The sequence below is a fragment of the Gossypium raimondii genome, chromosome 5, assembly GCF_025698545.1.
Source record: "Gossypium raimondii isolate GPD5lz chromosome 5, ASM2569854v1, whole genome shotgun sequence".
NCBI classification, from domain to species: domain Eukaryota; kingdom Viridiplantae; phylum Streptophyta; class Magnoliopsida; order Malvales; family Malvaceae; genus Gossypium; species Gossypium raimondii.
This window is the reverse complement of record NC_068569.1, coordinates 28,334,671-28,355,220: the sequence shown is the minus strand read 5'-3', so window position 1 is coordinate 28,355,220 and position 20,550 is coordinate 28,334,671. Positions and strand designations below refer to the sequence as shown.

The 20,550-nt window shown below is 32.7% G+C and overlaps 3 protein-coding genes across 4 annotated transcripts; 1 reads left to right on the top strand and 2 right to left on the bottom strand.

Annotated features, from left to right (window-relative positions):
• Positions 1–2,605: 2,605 nt before the first annotated feature.
• Positions 2,606–5,542, bottom strand: LOC105770798 (cold-responsive protein kinase 1). Of its 2 annotated transcripts, none has more exons than XM_012592140.2 (7): positions 5,302–5,542; positions 5,050–5,190; positions 4,830–4,937; positions 4,090–4,180; positions 3,913–3,971; positions 3,340–3,775; positions 2,606–3,261 (listed from the first exon to the last, which is right to left on the bottom strand). In XM_012592140.2, the coding sequence occupies exons 6-7, from the start codon at positions 3,743–3,745 to the stop codon at positions 2,780–2,782; spliced, it is 888 nt and encodes a 295-aa protein (XP_012447594.1). In that variant the 5' UTR covers positions 3,746–3,775; positions 3,913–3,971; positions 4,090–4,180; positions 4,830–4,937; positions 5,050–5,190; positions 5,302–5,542; the 3' UTR covers positions 2,606–2,779. The 2 variants fall into 2 exon arrangements, with proteins under 2 accessions (XP_012447594.1, XP_052487415.1); XM_052631455.1 differs by having other exon boundaries at positions 3,913–3,966.
• Positions 4,765–6,660, bottom strand: LOC128041022 (putative E3 ubiquitin-protein ligase XBAT31). The gene is made up of 5 exons (XM_052630305.1): positions 6,569–6,660; positions 5,302–5,445; positions 5,050–5,190; positions 4,830–4,937; positions 4,765–4,771 (listed from the first exon to the last, which is right to left on the bottom strand). Exons 1-5 carry the CDS (start codon positions 6,658–6,660, stop codon positions 4,765–4,767), a joined length of 492 nt encoding a protein of 163 aa, XP_052486265.1.
• LOC105770797 (probable phytol kinase 1, chloroplastic) lies at positions 6,585–9,449 on the top strand. Its single transcript, XM_012592139.2, has 6 exons — positions 6,585–6,975; positions 7,075–7,142; positions 7,272–7,403; positions 8,351–8,466; positions 8,631–8,745; positions 9,227–9,449. Exons 1-6 carry the CDS (start codon positions 6,697–6,699, stop codon positions 9,411–9,413), a joined length of 897 nt encoding a protein of 298 aa, XP_012447593.2. The 5' UTR covers positions 6,585–6,696; the 3' UTR covers positions 9,414–9,449.
• Positions 9,450–20,550: the final 11,101 nt, after the last annotated feature.

The following is a 20,550-nucleotide window of genomic DNA, read 5'->3' as shown; positions in this document are numbered from 1 at the left end:
GAGTTAATACAAAATACCTTGGCAGATAATATTTGAAGAGCATCTGTATGCCAACTACCCTTTTTAACCACTCACTTTTGTTTGAGCGGATACTATCGCAATTTCAAGCTTACACTTACACGCCAACTACTATTCTCTTAATAGTACCTATTCTCTCTTAACTACCTAACTTAAGATCCTTCTAGGCATTACCTTAATCTCTTCTGTTTCTTAGAACCATACAAGTACTTTTCAAAGAATATCTCTTTAGAACCTGCTACATACAGACCATCTCTTCATACATACATTGATTTCAAAATGGTTGATCACATATATTGTTCACTGGCTGATACATACATTTGGCGGATACTCACACAGATTAAAACACTATCAGCTTACTAGTCAAATCATTTTCTCGTTTGATACCATACAAGATCACACTGATAAGGAATTATATATATCATCCAAATGAATTTCACACAATTTTATTTCAGAACCTTAGATACTCAGAAATACGATGATTCAGATTCCATAAGATTTCAGAAGAATACATGATACTGTTCAGATATGGCAGATACCAGATAACTCTGATTTGACCCTGCAGAGTATAGACAAACTTAGACTAAGGGATACTTATCTCATTCACAACTACAAACACGCCCAAATTCCAAACTAACTTGTTATTATGGCGGATACCCTTTCCGAACATACAGATACGCACTTCTTTTCAAGAAATTCCCTTAAAATTTATTCAATTATATCACATATCTTATTCAACTACCTTAGCTCCAGACGTATCTTAACCTTATCATAGCAGTACAGAGCAATCAAAATTTATCCAGAACTTACCATAATAGCAAAAAATCATATTCTACCAGACAGACTTAACAAAGTATGCCACAAGGGCAACATACAAAATCACGTGTTTAATGTCCCGACAGACTTTCACAGAAGGTGCCATGGGTTTCTCCCTCATGGACTTACGCATAAGTTCATGTATTGTGATTTGTTCGTTCGATCTACACATTATCGAAGGCTACACCATGAAGATTTATACATTCACATATTACAAGGGCTTCGACAAAAAATTAAATTACAAGGGTTCAATCAATTGCACTTTTCAACTATGAGTTCAATTGATTTTTTTAATTATTTTACATGGACATTTTTAGTACTTAAGCCGAAATTTTAACAAACAATTTTATTTTATTTTTTACTTTTTAGTATTTTTATTTTAAATTATTATGATTCAAAATAAAATCAAGTTATATTATTAAGAAGTCAATAAAGCCCAACTTGTTTGGGGTATCATTTTATCTTGCGTGAATATTATGTGGAGGTCGTATTTCGATAATGAAACTTAAAAAACAAGATATGCTACCAAGAAAATTTAAATTTAAAGTCACTTATATAAAAACAAACAACTTAATAAAAGAAGTTAAACTTAGAACCAATACATTAATTAATTAAAAATTGCTTTTTAATAATTATATCTAGTACAATCATTTAAATAGATTTATTTATGCTTTTATTGATAACAAAGCAGTAAGGGCACGTTTGGTTCGCTGTATTGGATTAGAGGTGTATTGGATTAGAGGTGTAATAGAATAGAGGTGTAATGGAATAGAGGTGTAATAGCAAATCAACTGTTTGGTTGAATGTAATGGAATAGAGGCGTAATAGTAATCTTGTGTTTGGTTGAATGGAATAGATGTGTAATAGCATAATGGAAAAAACTAAAATGACTAGAATACCCTTAGCATAAATTTATTTTGGTAAATGATTATTGTTATTGTTATTTAAATTTTAATAAGATTATTAATATCAATAATAAATAATTTAATCATATTTAAACATAATTATTAATAAATATATTATAATTAAAATATATAATTTAATAAAATTCTTAATAATCAATATTCTTATATGAATTTACTCAAATCATAATATATGATACTATAAAATATAAATTAACATAATTATTATTAAATATGTTATAAATAAAATATATAATTTAATAAAATTATTAATAATCAATATTCTTATATGAATTTACTCAAATCATAATATATGATACTATAAAATATAAATTAACATAATTATTATTAAATATATTATAATTAAAATATATAATTTAATAAAATTCTTAATAATTAATATTCTTATATGAATTTACTCAAATCATAATATATGATACTATAAAAGATAATTTGAAATAATTAATATTAAATATATTTTAATTAAATATATGATTTAATAAAATTTAAAATAATTATAACTAATAAATTATCTTATATGAATTTTTATAATTTAAAATAATTATTATTACATATAATTTAATAATAATATATAATTTCATAAAATTCTTGATAATAAATTTTCTTATATAAATTTATACAATTTAAAATAATTAATATTAAATATAATTTAATAATGATATATAATTTCATAAAATTCTTGATAATAAATTTTCTTATATGAATTTATACAATAGATATTTAATTGAGCTTGAACTGAGAATCAAGCTACAAATTTAAAGTTTAACTCAGGCCTGCTCGGTTACACCCTAAAAAATATCAGTATAACATATAAAGCTTACTTTCAAGCACAAAATTAAAAGAGTGAATTAAAAAAGCCTAGAAATAAATTCTTGGATAACAAAATAAAAATAGCGTTTACGAGGTTGAATTCACATGAACAAAATTCACAAAAGCATAGTCCTTAACAAAAGGACACAAATTTAAAGCATGCCCCATTCATGCATCAGTGAGTAGTTAAGTGACAACATCATCATCACCATTTAAGGACGGCCATTGCAGTTACCCAATTTTTGGACCACTTCCTCCATTGATGGTCTTTCTATAGGACATTCATGAGCGCAAAGCCATGCTATTCTTGCTAGTTTAGCCGCTTCGTGTTCAAAGAACCGACCGTGAAGGTTCGAGTCTATGAAATCTTGGTACTTACGAGTTTCAGCTCCTAAACGTACCGAGCTGGTCACCTTTTGTTTACCTGAAAGGAGTTGGAGAACGAGTGTCCCGAACGCGCAAACGTCGCTCTTCTCGGTGAAACGACCCGTGTTGGCATATTCGGGTGCGAGATAACCCATGGCAGCACTGGCTTTGAGTGAACCAAAGACAATGTCAATGGTGAGGATGTTGTGTAAGCCGGAATCTGAAAGTAGGGGATTAAACCGGTGGTCGACGAGCACTTTCTCGGCTGATATGTTTTGGTGAACGAGAGTCAGTTTGTTTACTTTGTATTCATGTAAGTATGCTATCCCTGTTGCAACAAACATGTCTAGTTAGCTAATAGGAACCACTTAAAACAAGGCAAAAAAAAACATAACTAGAGACCAACCTTTGGCTATGCCTTTAACAATGGAAACTCTAGTAGACCAATCTAGGACTGTGCCGTCACCATCCTTTACGTCGAGATACTGTAGCAAATTTCCGTTAGGGATGAAATCATAAACGAGGAAGCACCCACCGCGTGCTTTTGAGCAACAAAATCCTCTTAACTGGACTACATTCTCGTGTTTCAACGATGCTAAAACATTCAATCCTTTCAAGAATTCGGAATCATCTGATTTACAACTAGTTTTGCTAATGCTTTTAATCACAACAGCTGATCCATCTCTAAGGAACCCTTTATATGTAGCAACAAAGTTACTTTTTCCCAACAAATTCGACTCCGAAAAGTACTGAGTTGCAGTCTCTATTTCTTCTAAATTGAACCTAAAACTTTGCCAAATTTCACTGTCCATCTAGAGCACAACGAGGAATGCCAAATTCCACTGTCCAAACATTGTATTTTCTTAGCACAACTTGATCAGTATATAAATACAGTAGTTTCAAAATCTTGTGTTAAAATACATCTATGGTATCAATAAAGGAAGGAAGAAAACATCATGAAATACAAACAAGATCTTACATGGATCAAATGAGAACTTCTCAATTTTTTCTAGAGTGACATCAAGGACTCGCCCTGGCCTTGTATGGATGGATATATGTTGTGAGATTGTAATGATTTAGATATAAGGAACAGCAAACAAAGACGACATGAGCCGATGATTGAGCCGAGGGAAATGAGTAATAAAATGAAGCTTACCAAGGGGACTCATTTTATCTAAACCCTCTGAGTGCACAACTAATGCTCTTTTCATGCCAAACCGTTGTAGTGCTTTGGCCATTTTGAAGACCTACAGTCACAACTCATCTCAGTGATGAATTCAAAGGAGCAAACTATCAAATTACATAACAATGCAAGTACTTTAACATATGTCTTTAACTCTTTCGAGCAACATAGTTAAACATAAGATCACATGTATAGCACCACTCCAGTTTTAATGTGCTCAAGCAGCTATGCATGTATTACTATTTTTCCTTAGTAATATCAGCAATTACTTTTATTATCAGGGAGGTTAATGGACACAATCGTGGTTACAATATCTACTACTCAACTTCCAAAAGAAAGCATGAGTCGTAATTCTAATAAAATCCTTTTACTACTTCAACGAAAAACTTAAAAGAGAAAAGGCAGAATTGTTTCGACATAAATTCGCCACAAGCATGGGGATGCAAATCATATGAACCAAAGTATGAAGTTTATGCTGTAAATTGGTATAGCCTCAAGACTTTGTATTACATCTCAATTTCGTAATGGACTCAACTAATATGATGCCAAGAGGAGCACCATTGAAAACCTAGCTTGAAGGGCTAGTCTATTCCCAGATATGTAAATAATAAAATTATCTTGGTAAGAGAAAATGAATGAAACAAAGGATCAAGGCCTGGGAATATAAAAGCATGTAGATATCCATATATGTAAATAATAAAATTAAACTATACCCAGATGCATCTCTTTGAAGACGATCTGCACCCCAAGCCAACAACATACGAATGCAATCAAGAGAGCCCCCTCTAGCAGCCAAATGAAGAGGAGTGCTTCCTGGGAAACTGAAAAAAGCAACAAATTTTCAGTCATTTTTCCAAGCAATCATTCTATCCATCTGACAAAAAAAAAATACAGATACTCATGAATTATCAACTTAACATGAATTTTTATTACCCATATCGACCAGTTGATGCACAAACAAGAGCACCATTGTATAACAGGATATGTACGCATTCAAGCTGCTTCTGGCGTGCTGCTAAGTGCAAGGGAGTGGCTCCCCTACCATCTCTTATATTCACAAACCGTGCATATCCCCTGATATCAAATCCAACAAAAGATATACATATAAGAACAAATGAAAACAGAGATCTCTATCCAAATGAATCAAAAAAAAGTCAAGCAATCTTGAAAGAAACAAAAGACCACCATAAAACAGCAACAGGGCTGAGCAGATGAAGAAGAAGAAGCAGTCTGCTAATGAGTGATGAAGAAGAAGCAGTTGTGGCGGCCGAGAGGAAGGAAAAAGTTATGGAATCAGAAGAAATCAGAAGAAGCAGTAGGAGGGTAAAACTGGGTAGAAGAAATCGGGAGAACTTAATACGCAGCAAAACTGAGCTTTCATTCCGGAATAGAAATCGGTGGATTTTGAGGATTAGGTCTGTAATGTATTAGACCCATAATAGCAATACACTGAACCAAACAAAGGATTAAAGGGGGATTAAGTGGGGCCCACCGATTAGGGGTGTAATGGCTATGCCAATACACCCAACCAAACATGCTGTAAAAAGTAGAGGAGTTGAAGTTAGGGTAAGAAAAACTCAATTTGATTCGAAAAAATTAAAAAAAATTAAATTTTGAGTTAATAGAATCGAGTTATTTGAGTTTCGAGTTTAAATCGAGTTGAATTTTACAATTCGAATGATTCGAATAATTGATTGATGTAAATACACTTTTGGTCCCTGTTAAGTTTGAAAATGAACAAATTGGTCTCTCTTAACAAAAAATACAAAAAAAATTTAGAATAATAATTTTGGGGACCTAAAGAAGTTAATTAATGATTCAAGTTTATCATACTAAAGTTATTTTTTATTATTTTTCTTTAAAAAATTCAAATATATATGGATTTAAATTTATGTGTTTCAACATGAAATCAGTTATATTGTAATAATATTTTAATATTTTAATTTAACTTAAACAATTGTACTCGATTTAGAAAAAAATTCAATCAAATTAAGTTGATAAAATAAAACTCATCAACTCAATTAATCGTGGATTCCAACTTTCACCCTTAGTTGAAGCAGCCTTCTTCAAGGGGGGCACTTGCTCAATTCACAAGTATTCATCCGAGTATACCCAACTATCTTCAAAAGCAAAGCTTTTTAGAGTTGGATCAATAAACAATTTATTTACATGAATTTGATTAAATCAATCAATTTTTTAATTAAAAAATCATAAAAAGAATCAATTCAACTAATTATGTTTTAATTATTATTTTAAACTAATTTTGATTGATTTTGGATTCAACCCCTTGAATAAAATCCATTTGGGTCACATGTAAGTTACACGGTTTCCACTTAAAAGGTAAAAAAAGTAACTTTACAGTTGTAAATCCTTTTGGAATCTGACATCATCAATCTGAGTAAAATTAGTCGATTTCTCTCACTTTCATTCATTGGTCCTCCTTTTAACTTACTCTTTTCTTTTTCTTTCTCGTTTGCAAATTTTACCCAAGTGGTCAACAAAATATACATCAAAAGCAGAGAGCTCGGCGGTCTCGTTCCACATTCTCTCTTCTATTTCATCAGTTTCTCCGCTGCTACCATGAGCCTCTCCTTATCCTTCACTCATCCAATCTTAAGCCGCCACGTCTATTCCGCCGTATTTCCTCCTCCCCGTTTTCTCTTCCTCTCTCCTCTCATCCCCACCACGTCCCGTTTCCCTATTCTCTACCGCGCGCCCCAACGCGCCACCGCACTCTCAGCCACCGCTGTAACCGCCTCTATCTTCCGAGATACCGCTGCTTCCGCCTCTGTCTTTGCTGGCGCTTATGCTCTCGTCTTCACCTTCGATATTCTCACTCAAAAGGAGCTCATTCAGCAGGTTTTTTTTTTTTTTAATCTTTTTCTTAAAATCTCTCTTACACTTTATCAGAATTTTTTAATTTCATTTATCGGTTCTTTTTGTTAATTATTTTAACAGAATTTAAGTAGAAAATTGGTGCATATATTATCTGGATTACTTTTTGCCATTTCCTGGCCAATTTTCAGGTGAACATGTTATTTTTTTCTATATTTGAAAGATAATTTAAAAAAAAAAAAACCGGGTTGCATTATTTTGTTAATTAAATTGATTAATATTATAGCTGATATATATATATTTTTAATTTTAAAAAATAGCAACGCCGATGAAGCTCGTTACTTTGCATCTCTGGTTCCACTTTTCAATTGCTTAAGGCTTGTAATTCATGGTCTCTCTTTGACTGATGATCAAAGCTTGATCAAATCTGTTACTCGAGAAGGAAATCCCAAGTAATTTTTCTATCACCATAATATCAATTTTTTACTCCAATTTGATTGTTTTATTTTTTATTCGAATAGTATGTTAGCTTATTTTATTTTATTTTTAATTAGTATTCATTAAAAAATTAATTTGCACTCATTTTTAATAAATAAAAAGCTTAGTCGAGACCTCAAATCAAGCAGAGATTAGTGTAGAGATCCTTCAGCAGCTTACTACTGTGTGAATTAATTAAATTAAAAGGGAGAGATGTAGCGTAAAAATTTAAAAGTAATTTTAGATACGTTGGTAATTATTTATATTATTAATATTTTAATGATTTAACTGTTAAATGTATCAACATAATTGTATTTACAATGCATGTAAATTAAAAATACTTTATACATTAATACATATTTAATGGTTAAATTTTTTTTAAGTTTTAAATTTATATCAAATTTAAGGTGCATTAATGACTATGAACTATAATGATAGTGTCATTAAAATATTATAAATTGATCTTTAACATAAATAAATTCCAAATCTAAGAATAGGTATGGATTGAAGTGGGGGCGGAGAGCAGAGATGGTCTTGGTTGTCTTGGTCCCACCCTTGGTATTAATGTTGAAAACAAATAGGTCAGTTTTATACCAATCGTTCCACACTTATTTACTAATAATTCTTAATTTCATATCCTAAAATATATAATATAGGCGTACTGGAAAACCACAAAAGATACATAGGACATGGAAGCAGTAATTTTAAATGGCGTGGATTGGATTTATCATTCTTTCACACATTTTAGGTTTTTTCAATGTACATAACTAGTATTTGTAGAATTGTTAAGTATATATTAACTTAAAAAAGGAAAGCAGCTAGGGCAGGCATTTCTACACTAAAATCCCACTTATATTGGTTTGATTGTGCAAATTCAAATTTAATCTTCAAATGGGTTATTGTGTTTTTACTAAAACTGCAGGGAATTGCTTAGGGGGCCTTTGTATTATGTTGCGATGTTGATGTTATGTGCTCTTGTGTTTTGGCGTGAATCCCCTGTGGGTGTCATCTGCTTGGCAATGATGTGCGGCGGAGATGGTATCGAATCTCTTTTTCCTTTATTATTAGTAGTAAGGAGTGTGGTAAAACCCACGTTGTCCTTGATGCATTTATTGAGTGAAATTGTTAATGCCATTTTTTACTTTTGTTACGGAAGAGGAACAGAAATATTAAAAACTTATAGAAAGGACTGTGGTGGACAGGTGTTGCAGATATAATTGGAAGAAAATATGGGTCGTCCAAGATTCCTTATAATCAAAGTAAGAGTTGGGTTGGCAGCATTTCCATGTTTGTTTCAGGATTCATCATTTCTATTGGGTGAGTTCCATTAATTTCCTACAATTTAATATTATATAAATTGCAATTTTGATCTTTCTTAAAAATTAATATTTCAATTAAAGCCTCTTAGTTAAATAATGGCTATTTTAAAATTTATTAATTCAATTTAAGCCTTTTTAAGATAAAACATTTAATACAAAATTTTATAATATTATCTCAATTTCCAAAACAAAATAATTGGTTCCATATAAGTATATTTTATTTTATTACAAATTTTTCATGAATTTAAAAACATTATATCTCTAAACTAATGTTGCATTGACTATGAGTGTCAGGTTAATTGCACTTTTGATTATGGTACTAGGGAATAAAATAATTTTATATGTTAATTGTACGTAAAAATTAAATTAAATCAAATCAAGTTTTTATATATTGAATAAGAAATCATATGGTATATATATTCCAAAGTTTTGTCCAAATATTAATGCTAATAAAAGTTTGTGTTGGTGAATGAATGTAGGATGCTGTACTACTACTCAGCTCTGGGTTATTTACAATTGGATTGGGGATATACACTGCATAGGGTTGCTTTCATTTCTCTAGTGGCAACTGTGGTTGAATCTCTTCCAATTACCATGCTAATAGATGATAATATTTCTGTTCCTCTTGCTTCCATGCTTGCTGCCTATTTAACTTTTGGTCACTAATTTCTTCCTGGCTAATCTACTTTTATATTCATTTTATTTCTTTTACTTTTTTAGAAAATAAGATTATCGTACTCGAGTTTAGATATGTTAAGTGTAAGAGCCCAATTTTACTCGGGCCCAATAATAAAACAACAAAAAATAATAATAGTCCATTTACAAGGCTCAAGAGCCCAAATACAAATAGAGACCCAATGGCCCAAAATCCTAATCTTTCAGTAGAAACCCTAGTTGCCCTAGCCCCTGCAGCGCCGCTCCTCGACATGTTAGCAGACGCGACGTCCGAAACCTTCCCCTTACACCAAAACGGCAGTAGCAACTAGGGGTGTTTATTCGGTTAACCGACCCGAAATAACATTAACCGAATTAACCGACCTTTCAAAATTTTTAACCGTTAACCGAACCAAAAATTTTTCAAAAAAAATTAACCGAACCGAAAATTTTCGGTTAATTCGGTTGGTTAACCGAATTAACCGAATTGAATCATTACATAATTAAATTATTTTTAGACTTTTAGACTTTTAGACTTTTAGACTTTAGTTTTAGTTTTAGTTTTAGAATTTTATTTTTATTTATTAAATTATTTTTAATTTTTATTGGGTTGGGTTGGGTTGGGTTGGGTTGGGTAATTGGGTTGGGTTGAATACTTGGGTTTGGATTGGATTTAGGTGAATAGTGGGCCTATTTATATATTATAATTTTATTTATTAATTTTTCAGTTAAACCGAAAAAAATTGGTTAAGCGACCGGTTTCGAACCGAATTAACCGTTAACCAAAAATTAAAAAATAATTAACCGGCCCCCGACCAAAAAAATTCGGTTAACCGACCGATTAACTGAATTCAGTCGGTTAACCGAATTTTTTTGGTTTTACCCAAATTTTGCACACCCCTAGCAGCAACCCCGTTGACTTCCACCGCCCCTGCAAGAAACTCAAAAAAGTAAAAGAAGCAGAAGCAAGCAATTGAAAAAAACATATATTGTAATATTATTTCGGTTATAAAAATTGATCTTTGTAACACGCAAAAGAGAAAATACAAAAAAAAAAAACAGAGTTTTAAAACGGATGGTGCGACCCATGATAAGATCTAAATATAAGTTGGAGTCCTAAATAAATGGTATTTTGAAAAGTAGTAAACAATTCTAACTGTTAAATACTAACATATCCAAATTAACTAGCTTAATAGATTAGGATTTTATTCAATTAGAACCATATCATAAAAAAAAATTTCTGGTCCGGTCAATAAGATCATGAAAATCATTTGATTTATTTATCTCTTATTTTACACATAATGGATTTGTTTGGACCAATACACGATTTTCTTTTAGTTTTTTGGAATTGTGTCTTATATTAGGAGGTTTGGGAGTGATATTACTTACAAATCCAATTTATTCTACCTTTTCATTAAGTTTAGTTCTTATTTATATATCCTTATTTTATATTCTCTCAAATTTAAAAATATACAATAAAATTAGTGTTTTAGTAAGTAGTACATATCTTAGGATAAATTATATTTAATTAAAACGTTGCATATTAAGAGTGTAAGTATTATTTGAACCATTAAGATAGTTACTCATATCTCTACTAAATAAAGGGGTATATTATTTTTTATTAGGAACAACGCATAAAAATATTAATATCTATGTGGGAAAATAAGATTTTGTTGTTCAATGGGAAGATGAGAATTAGAATGTAGGAAAACTAAATAAAAGATAAGAGAAATTAAAATTTTTACCCTTATAAAATGCTTGGCAGAAATAGAGAGTAGTAGTGATCAGAAGATTTTGTAGTGAAATTGTTGAAAATTACTGATAAATTATACGTCAAGATGATACGTTAGCAAATAGGTTCATGAAAAAATTACCCAAACTTGGGGAATTTATTTGAAATTTATCCCCTAACATGAGGACACAAATCATTCCTTCAGTCAATCATTCAGTGGATAGAACGCAATCCCTCCGGAGATATAATCTAATCCTTCAAAGAATATAAGCAAACCTTTCACCACACTCCATCCTTTTTGGGATCTTTATGTTCTCACCACGTTAATTTATAACTTGTCTTAGGCCTAAAAGAGAATATATTGATATACTAGCTAACCAAAAAGAAAAAACCCAAGATAGCCAATGGGTCATATGGCCCAAAACCTCAGCAAATACAAATAAAGCAATTCGACTCTAACATAAAACAGGCACTGGACCTGATAGATGGTATTAGTGAAGGATTAAGATAAGCTCATATGCAATAGACTTAGAACACAGCTACTGAGAAAGGATTTCCAAGTAAAGGTAAGACCCATATTTTTACACTCTCGTTGTCTTCCTTACCTTCAAAAAAAAAAAATTCATCAAACCACCATTAACTTATGCATTGAAGAGTATCCATAGCATACATTTTGGCGCCCCATGGTTCACCTTTCATTTTGCAAGTTACGCCCGTTTGGCCCATTTTTCCGTCAGTCCAATATTGTCCTAAAGCGGTTGGAACAATCATTTATTAAAGTCAATATTCAACTGGTTTAAAATTAAAAAAAAAAACTCTTTTTTTTTTCTAATAAAAAGGTTTTTTACCTTAATAATATAAAATGTAATTACGAGCAAATTATTTATGAGAATAGTATAGTTTGAACGATATTCTTAGGTGTCGTTAATGTGTCAAGGACAATAACCCAAAAACACCCTCAACATGAGTCAATCATTCCAGATGAGAAAAAAAAAATTTAAGTGATGTCGCGAGACCGCAAATTGAAAACCGTATTATTTGTATTTTCTTAAAATACTGAAGAAATACTAAAAAAATATTATTTTTAACTGGTGTCACCTGACACATTGGAGGCACGGATTGGCATGTGTAAGGGTGTGTGTCGATCAGTCACATCAGCAGTAGTGGTGCCGCTTGATAGGGTAGCGACACCAAATTAGTATTTTAAACCTTGCTTCCCTACCAAAAATAAATAAATACAAATCTCTTATTGTTTTTTAGTTCTGAAACAAACCGAGAGAAAAAAAAATGAGTTGTTAAAGTTAAACGGGAGAAATCTTATGTTTAAAGCGGTGGAAAAAAGTCTCAAACTTGGTTCCCGACAGCTATTAGAAATCAAGATTGAAGATCGAGAATATTTGTTTTTCATTTTAAAAATTAAGTTTGAGTTGGTAACGTTAGTTAGTATTTTTTTTTATGTAATTTCATTTTATTTTACTGTTATGTATAATTATGTGACCATAAATTGATAATAGTTTTTAGTATGACATGCAAATTATTTTGTTTGATACAAATTTTTTTATTGCTTTAATATGGTATGTATGGTTTTAATAGCAACTAATATATATTTTTATTTTTAATATATTTTAAAGGTTTAGTATAAGAGATGAATTATCAATTCTTTGTTTATGTCCATTTCGATTGGGGTAATTTGCCATACAGAAGTTGGTAGTATATTTGAATTGCGCTATCAAATAGGAACGAGGTTTAACAAAAGTGTAAAACTTGATGAAATCAAACAAAAGATTGGTGCAAAAATCACTCGACGTTGTGGGAGGAGGATGTCCGGATTATTCTACAAATTTCCAGTTCAGTCAAATCCATGCAAAATAAGGAGATGTGACAAGGATGATGACGTGGATACTATGATCGCACTGTATTACTCAGATGGTAATGTTGAACCAATTGAGTTGATTGTTGAGTTAGCGGATGTTGAGTCGTTACAGAATATCACTCCATTAAATCAACAACATGGAGTTCATGACCCGTATATAGAGGTTCCAAGAGTGTCTGTGGGTAAACGATCTTCTTTACATGAGTTTGACTTTGATATGAGTATTGGGTGGGTAGAACCTTGCGATTATGGAGTAACATTGACATCAGGCAGTAACCCACACAGTGCTTCTATTTTGTATAATAACACAGGGCTATGTAGAGTGTCCAAAGGTTGGTCGCAAGCAAAAAGGATTCAAAATCAAATGGACTTGAGGGAGAAGGGTGAACCATAATGTTACGATCTATGCAGAACAGTTGGTTACAATCAAAACAAGTGCCTGCATCAAGAATTTCATCTTGGACAGTCGTCGCGGTCGATGCAAACATAAATCAACGTACCTGAAGTTCAAATGTATTTTAAATATTATCTGTTGTATTTTAATAACGTTGACAAGTTATGAAAATTGTATTACTATTCACCCAAAATAAGGTAACCTTTTGAATTGTACAAATAAATTAATAAAGTAATCCATAAATCATATTGAAATTAATTAAAATACAAACGAAACTTAAATACTTTATATTCTACAAAATATGTTAACCTTTTGAATTCAGCCTCAAATTAACCAACAAAATTAAAAGAAAATCCATGTGCACTAATGGTGAAAAAAAGCCATGTGCCGTTGCAAGCTAGTATTGTACTCAACCAGATATGCATGCATCAAATTTTTTAATTTAAAATATTTTTTTTCCAAAATAAAGAAAAAAAATAAAACATTTTCATGTATAGTATAATGAAAATAGAAGTTGAAGTTGAAGTTGGAAAAGTATCTAGTGTTGGACCTACATCATTAATTACATTTATATACAATATGCTAATATAAACCCAACCCATGATAAAATATAATCTAAATTAATAGTAACAACTAGCCCAAAATTTGATAAATACAAATTCAAATAAATTTTACAATTTACATTAATTAAAATTGATAGTTGGATGAAGTTGTTTGTGGGGTGAAACGTTGCGATGCCCTTCGTTGACGTCCAAATTTTTGGCGATGGTTTATTGGGAGCTCAATATTTTCCTCCCCCAAACTTGCATTTTTATCATCCAAAGACGAATCTTAGGGTGTAAAAAAGTAAGTCAAAAAATTATGTCGCAAAAGTTTGACCAAGAAATGTGGAGTATTAGGGTGTAGAGCTAAATAATTCATCGATCATTGATGACCCTGGTTGCTAATAATGGGAACTGAAACGGGGCATCTCCGGACAATAGGAATAGCCTAGAAACTGCGGCTCAAAATTGTCACTGTCCAACTTCAAATCGTAAGAACTAGCTTGGGATATTGATGTACTCAGAAACTCATATGCAGGTTGCGATTGTGTTTGGGTCTGAACAGAGTATTCATTATCCTCTACATTCTCTTTGACGACTGCAAGTTCGGGCTCGGGAGCAGAAGGTGGATATCTTCGACAAGGATGAAAGTGACTTGGTGCACTTTGCTGATGTCCTCGTCGATGCATGTGTCTAAGGACTACCGTCAATTGACTACCAAACAAATGTGATTGGCCCATCCACCGGTAAACCGAGTTATAAAGCTACATCCTCGAGTGTGATTGTACACTTGCCACATGAAAGATGGAAAGTGTGTGCCTCGGGCCTCCATCTTTCCTCCAACGCACTGATGAGTGTAGGATCAAGTTTGCAGCTCTCGAGCATACGAGACGCATGCAAGAATCCTACGTCTTACAAGTAACCACAAATTTCGGTGATTGAGTCCTTTGACAAATTATTTATGAACCCTCCAAAACACGATCCTCCACCTATTTATATCGACAAAAAAAAAACTTAAAACATAAAATACTTTAAAATTAACTTAATTGAAAATAACAAAAATTTAAAATTTCGTCTTATTATTATCGCTTGAGCGGTGGAAATGTGCTTGTCATTGAAATAAATCAGAGAGGCTGCAATTCATGAAAACTTAATCAAAACAAATAATATATTAAATAATTAAATAAATCTATAATATTTTTTAAACAAACAAATCGGGAAATTTAGAACAAAACTTGAGAAAATTGAGAGAGTTGAGAGTTTAGAAGGAATTGAGAGACTTGGATTTGAATAAAAAGAATGAAAAATGACCTCGTATTTCTAGGAAAAAAATTACCATTAGAGACCCAATTTAGTCCGGGCCCCAAAAAAAACCAAAAAATAAAAAATAACAGTTTATGTACATTGGGCTAAAACGACCCAATTTTTAAAAAACCCTAACCGGCCCAATAAGGCCCAAAGTTAAACAGCATCACGGAACCCTAGGGTTCCCTGCCTTGCCTCGCACCGTTGCTACCCCATGTGTGCCTTCAGCGCGCACCACGCCCGAGGTCTGCCACCGCCAGCCGGCCTTGCACCAAAACGGCAAGCCACTCCTCTACCTTCACCAAGACCTGCAAACAAGCATGAAAGAAGACACGAGCAGCACAAAAAGCGAAAACAGTAAAAATAATGTGAAATGTATTCTCTTTCGGCTTTATAAGCCCAGAAACAAAACGATGTAAAGAGGGGGAAGCGATTCAAAATACAAAAAACAGACGCAAAACAGCATCGTTTGAGGCCTGCTCCAGTGGCCCCAAAATGACGCCGTATAGGGCACCCAAGCGCGACCCGACCCGACCGTGAGGATCCGCGCGTTTTGGACTTTCGGGACATTTGCGCGCGTGGTCCTTCCGCATTTTAAGCGCGTTTCGATCCGGTCCTTCTTTTATATTTTATTTCCTTTTAAATTTTATCTCCCATTTTATTTCTATTTCAATCAAGTCCGCATTAAAGCGTTGCGTTTTGAGGGTGGGGAAATTTCTCCTTAGGCCCTTCCATGTTATGCGCGTCTTCAGAATGCTCCCCCTTTTTATTTTATTTCTGATTTTACCCCAATCTCGGTTTTAAAATTCAAATTAGTCCTTTTTTTTATTATTCTTGTTATATTATTATTATTATTATTATTATTATTATTATTATTATTATTATTATTGTATTAGTTTATATATCTATTTACCTTTTGTATATTATTTTATTTTGTTATGTACTATTATTTTAATTCTTTTTATCATAAATATATCTAATTTCATAATGTGTTAGTTTATGTTTTATACTAATTCAATATTGTCTATATATTTTTAATGATTTTACTTTATAATACATTTTTAAAATTTTTATTTATATATACTTCTATACTTTAAAAGTTAATAATATTTTATACAATACTATTTTATATATATAAATTGTAATAAATTATTTTATTCTACATACATATCTTTGATTTATGTACATATACATACTTATATATATTTTTATATATATTTTATAATTTGTTTACATACCTATATATATATTTATATATGCATTTTTATTTTCATAAACACATTAATACATACTTATATATATATTATACTTTATAATTTTAATATACATATGTATATATACATACTTATATATCTTTTACGTTTTTATTCATTTTCTTTATTCAATTATTTATTTATGTTTTCGTCGTTATTTTAAAAGAATGTTTTAATCTCATTTGCTTATATGCTTGTTATCTTGTATGTTGTTGATTTGTCCTTTTTATTTATCTTATCTTTGATGCTATTGCTCGTATTATTATTTTACTTACATCATCATTATTGTTATTCCATTACACCCATTTTTACTCAGATTTGTAAAAAGGAAGATTTCGAAAATAAAGGCAATACTCTGTATTTGGGATCTTCAAAAGGATTGAGCCCTAACGTATTGGGTTCCAATTTTCTTCGTTGAATCTAAATAATCGAGATACTCTTTAACCAAAAAACAAAAATAAAAAGCTCATTATCGGGAATTCAATACGTTGTGTCCTAACGCATTGGATATGACACGTTGTTTTCTCGAGATGAGGATTTTTCTAAAAAATAATAAAGGCTATATTTTGCGTTTGAAAATTCGAGAAAACATGCCCTAATGTGCCGGGTTTTGATTTTTTCGTTTGACCAAGTAGCCAAATATCCTTTTAAAATTTCAAAGTAAGGCAATATTTTGCGTTTGGAAATTCGAGAAAACGTACCCTAATGTGCTGGGTTTCGATTTTTTCGTTCGACCAAATAGCCAAATATACTTTTAAAATTTCAAAGTAAGGCAATATTTTGCGTTTGGAAATTCGAGAAAACGTGCCCTAATGCGCTAGGTTTCGATTTCTCGTTTAGCCAAATACCCTCTTAAAGTTTCAAAGTATGGGTTTTGGAAACCATAAGGTGATCTTGGTTTCGAGAGTTTAAAGTATCGTATCCTAATGTGTTGGATGTGATATTCTTTCGAAACAAGAGAATCTTAAATTCCAACCCATATTGTTCGAAAGTTTTTAGGATCGTATTTTAAATCTCTTTAAAGTTTTCAATCTTCTACAGTAAGACATTAATTAATCAGTTAGGTACCAATTTTGGGGGTTACGAGGGTGCTAATCCTTCCTCGTACGTAACCGACTCCAGAACCCATTTTTTTGAATTTCGTGGACCAAAATCGTTGTTTTAATAAAATTAAATCGTTTATTAAAAACAACCACTTTTCGAGGTGATCCGATCACACCTCATGAAAAAGGATTGGTGGCGACTCCCGTTTTCATTTTCGTTTTCAAAATCCAAGTCGACCCCATTTGTATACAATAAAATGGTGTCAACAACTTGGCGAATCCACTGGGGAGCGAAAATAAGAGAGTCAATCCATGAGTTGATTATTTTTTGTCTTTTTGTCGAAAATTGAAAACTTAGTTTAAATGTACGATCCTTTCATTGCATTTCATTGGTCTTTATTACAATTTTCATCGTTGAGGTTTATAATTGTTGTGTTAGTTTAAGTTTTGGTATCTTTCTGCATTGCATTGCATGACCGTTGGTCACACCCTTTTAAGTGGAAGTGAGAAGCTACACCTTCGTGAGGTTTTCACCTCCGTGCAGGATAGTGAATCGCTTTTAGGATACATCCGTACCTATGTCTTCGTGAGATTTTCATCTCCGTGCAGCCATAGGGAAATGTATTCCCCTGAACCGAACTAGGTCTGTATGAGCCTATAATGGGTGAGAATCGAGGAATCTGCTGGTTCGGGTACCTTTACTTTAGAGTCAAACCGTATATAGTGAACCTAAGAGCCTACCTTAGGTAAAACCACTTCAAACCCTTAGTGGTCACCCGAATAGGTGTTCTATTAATCTTGCTTGCTTTTTCTTTGTACTAACCTGTTTTATTTTGGTTTGGTTATGATTGCATTGCATTTTCATCATAAAAAAAAGAGGTGTTGATTCACGTTCAGTTGCTAAATAGAGAGCTTGTCATAAGAAAACGAATTTCTTGATACAGTGGAAGATAATATGGCTGCCTGAATACATTCCAAGAAACACGACAAAAGAAAGGTGATGGAAGAGTACATGATTTTACTTCGTGGCCCTAAGATTCAAGCTAATTATTTGAGAGTCGTTGACATTCTGAATTTCTTAAAGAAGCTGATGAGCATTACGAGGATGGGCAGACGATGGATTGCAACCAGGATCTAGCAAGAAGGAGCTAGTAGTGGCATCCATTGGAAATGTACAAGATTTATCTTAAACATTCAGAAGATCAATGTTGTTTCTTGGAATATGAGGGAAAGGCCGTATATATATCCATTTTATGTAAAGAGATTTGTTTTCTAGAAAATTTATTCTAATGGAATTGAATCAGAATCAACGCCTCTCTTCTTTTGCATTCATGCATTTGCATTACATGACATCATACGCATTAATGACCATTAAAAGACCCTAATTGAGTAAAATTATTTCAGCTAATCTGGAAAACCAACACCCTTACGGTATCCGAGCAAAAACCAAAGAAATGGATTAGAGACTAGAGAGATTAGAGCAATTGCAAAAACAGATGCAAGCCCATATGCAAGAACAACTAGAAAAGATCCAACAAGACATGCAAGAATCCCAAAAGAGTTTAATGAGCCAGTTGGCACAGCTATTGGCTAGAGATAAAAAGAAAAACCATGTAGTCAATTCTGGGGATGAATATGAAGACCTTACCTATCCCCTAGGTTTTGCCCTAATAGGCATCCAGGCCCAACCCGACGTGCATCTACAAGGGGCGCCTACTACTAACAGACCCCAACGATATCAGGCCGGTACCTCGGCACCAATGAACTACCCGACAGGCTCAGGTTCCAATCCAAGGAATGAAACAACCAATCTTGTAGTTCTTAATTTAGACGAAATGGCAGAAGTAAGGGTAGAACTACCAAAGCAACTCGAAGATCGGTATAGATGGTTGGAAGAAAAACTCAAAGCAATAGAGGATGCTGATTACCATTGCGAAGTTGACGCCAATGATCTAAGTTTGGTCCCAGATCTAGTACTCCCGCCGAAATTCAAGGCTCCAGAATTCGAAAAATATAATAGGACTAGTTGTCCTGAAGCTCACATCATGATGTTCTGTCGAAGAATGACAGGATACATTGATAACGATCAACTGTTAATTCATTGCTTCCAAGATAGTCTAATCAGGTCGGCTGCCAAATGGTACAACCAGTTGAGCCGTGTCAATATCCACTCATAGAAGGACTTGGCACAGGCTTTCATGAAGCAATATGGCCACGTGAAAGACATGGCACCTGACAGAATTACACTGCAGAACATGGAAAAAGAACAAAGTGAGAGCTTCAGGCAATATGCCCAAAGATGAAGAGAGGTAGCGACACAAGTCCAACCACCTTTTCTGGAAAAAGAAATCACGGTACTTTTCGTCAACACTCTAAAAGCCCCATTCATTAACCACATATTAAAAATGCCATAAGAAGTGGGAAAATAGATACGGGAGAAAGCGTCAAAAAATTAACCCCAAAGAACAAAGAAAATAAAGTAAGCAACCTGAACATGTATAATGAAGGGTATTCCAAATCGGTCACTGTGGGCCAACCGAGGGTCATAACCGCCGGCTATCAAAGTATTAACATCTTATCCAAAAAAGGGGTTGGTGAGGAGAACACACTTGGAAGTGTTTTGAATAGTGGGACTCCGGAAGAGATCCTTGTATTTGTAGATTCTTTTATTCTTTGGATCTACTTTCGTCCTATAACAGGTCTCCAGATATCAATGATATGAGCGACACTGCTATTGCATCAGAACCTCTTTTTGAGCAAGATATATGTCTAAATTAAACCTCAGAACTTTGGAGATAATTGAGACTGTAGCTTATCTCCTAATTTGTTAAAGACGAGAGAACAAGATTCTACCTTACACAGAATCAATGGAAGCCAAGGCCTTTCTCTATGTGGGGCACAAATGTCATAGGGCCGATCTCACCTAAGGTTTTTGACGGTTATCTTTATGGTCATCAATTACCTCACTAAGTAGGTAGAAGTTGCTTTGTATGCCAATGTCGCAAAT

What these genes read in the sequence shown, in the direction of transcription:
- LOC105770798 (XM_012592140.2), bottom strand. Translation starts at nt 3,745, where the DNA reads ATGGACAGTGAAATTTGGCAAAGTTTTAGGTTCAATTTAGAAGAAATA. An exon ending in TGTTAAAGGCATAGCCAAAG is followed by an intron (nt 3,262 to 3,339) that starts GTTGGTCTCTAG and finishes TTGTTGCAACAG; the next exon opens with GGATAGCATACTTACATGAA.
- LOC128041022 (XM_052630305.1), bottom strand. Translation starts at nt 6,660, where the DNA reads ATGTGGAACGAGACCGCCGAGCTCTCTGCTTTTGATGTATATTTTGTT. An exon ending in CGAGAAAGAAAAAGAAAAGA is followed by an intron (nt 5,446 to 6,568) that starts GTAAGTTAAAAG and finishes TCTTCTACCCAG; the next exon opens with TTTTACCCTCCTACTGCTTC. An exon ending in AGCCCTGTTGCTGTTTTATG is followed by an intron (nt 5,191 to 5,301) that starts GTGGTCTTTTGT and finishes ATTTGATATCAG; the next exon opens with GGGATATGCACGGTTTGTGA.
- LOC105770797 (XM_012592139.2), top strand. Translation starts at nt 6,697, where the DNA reads ATGAGCCTCTCCTTATCCTTCACTCATCCAATCTTAAGCCGCCACGTC. An exon ending in AATGATGTGCGGCGGAGATG is followed by an intron (nt 8,467 to 8,630) that starts GTATCGAATCTC and finishes TGTGGTGGACAG; the next exon opens with GTGTTGCAGATATAATTGGA. An exon ending in GGATTCATCATTTCTATTGG is followed by an intron (nt 8,746 to 9,226) that starts GTGAGTTCCATT and finishes GAATGAATGTAG; the next exon opens with GATGCTGTACTACTACTCAG.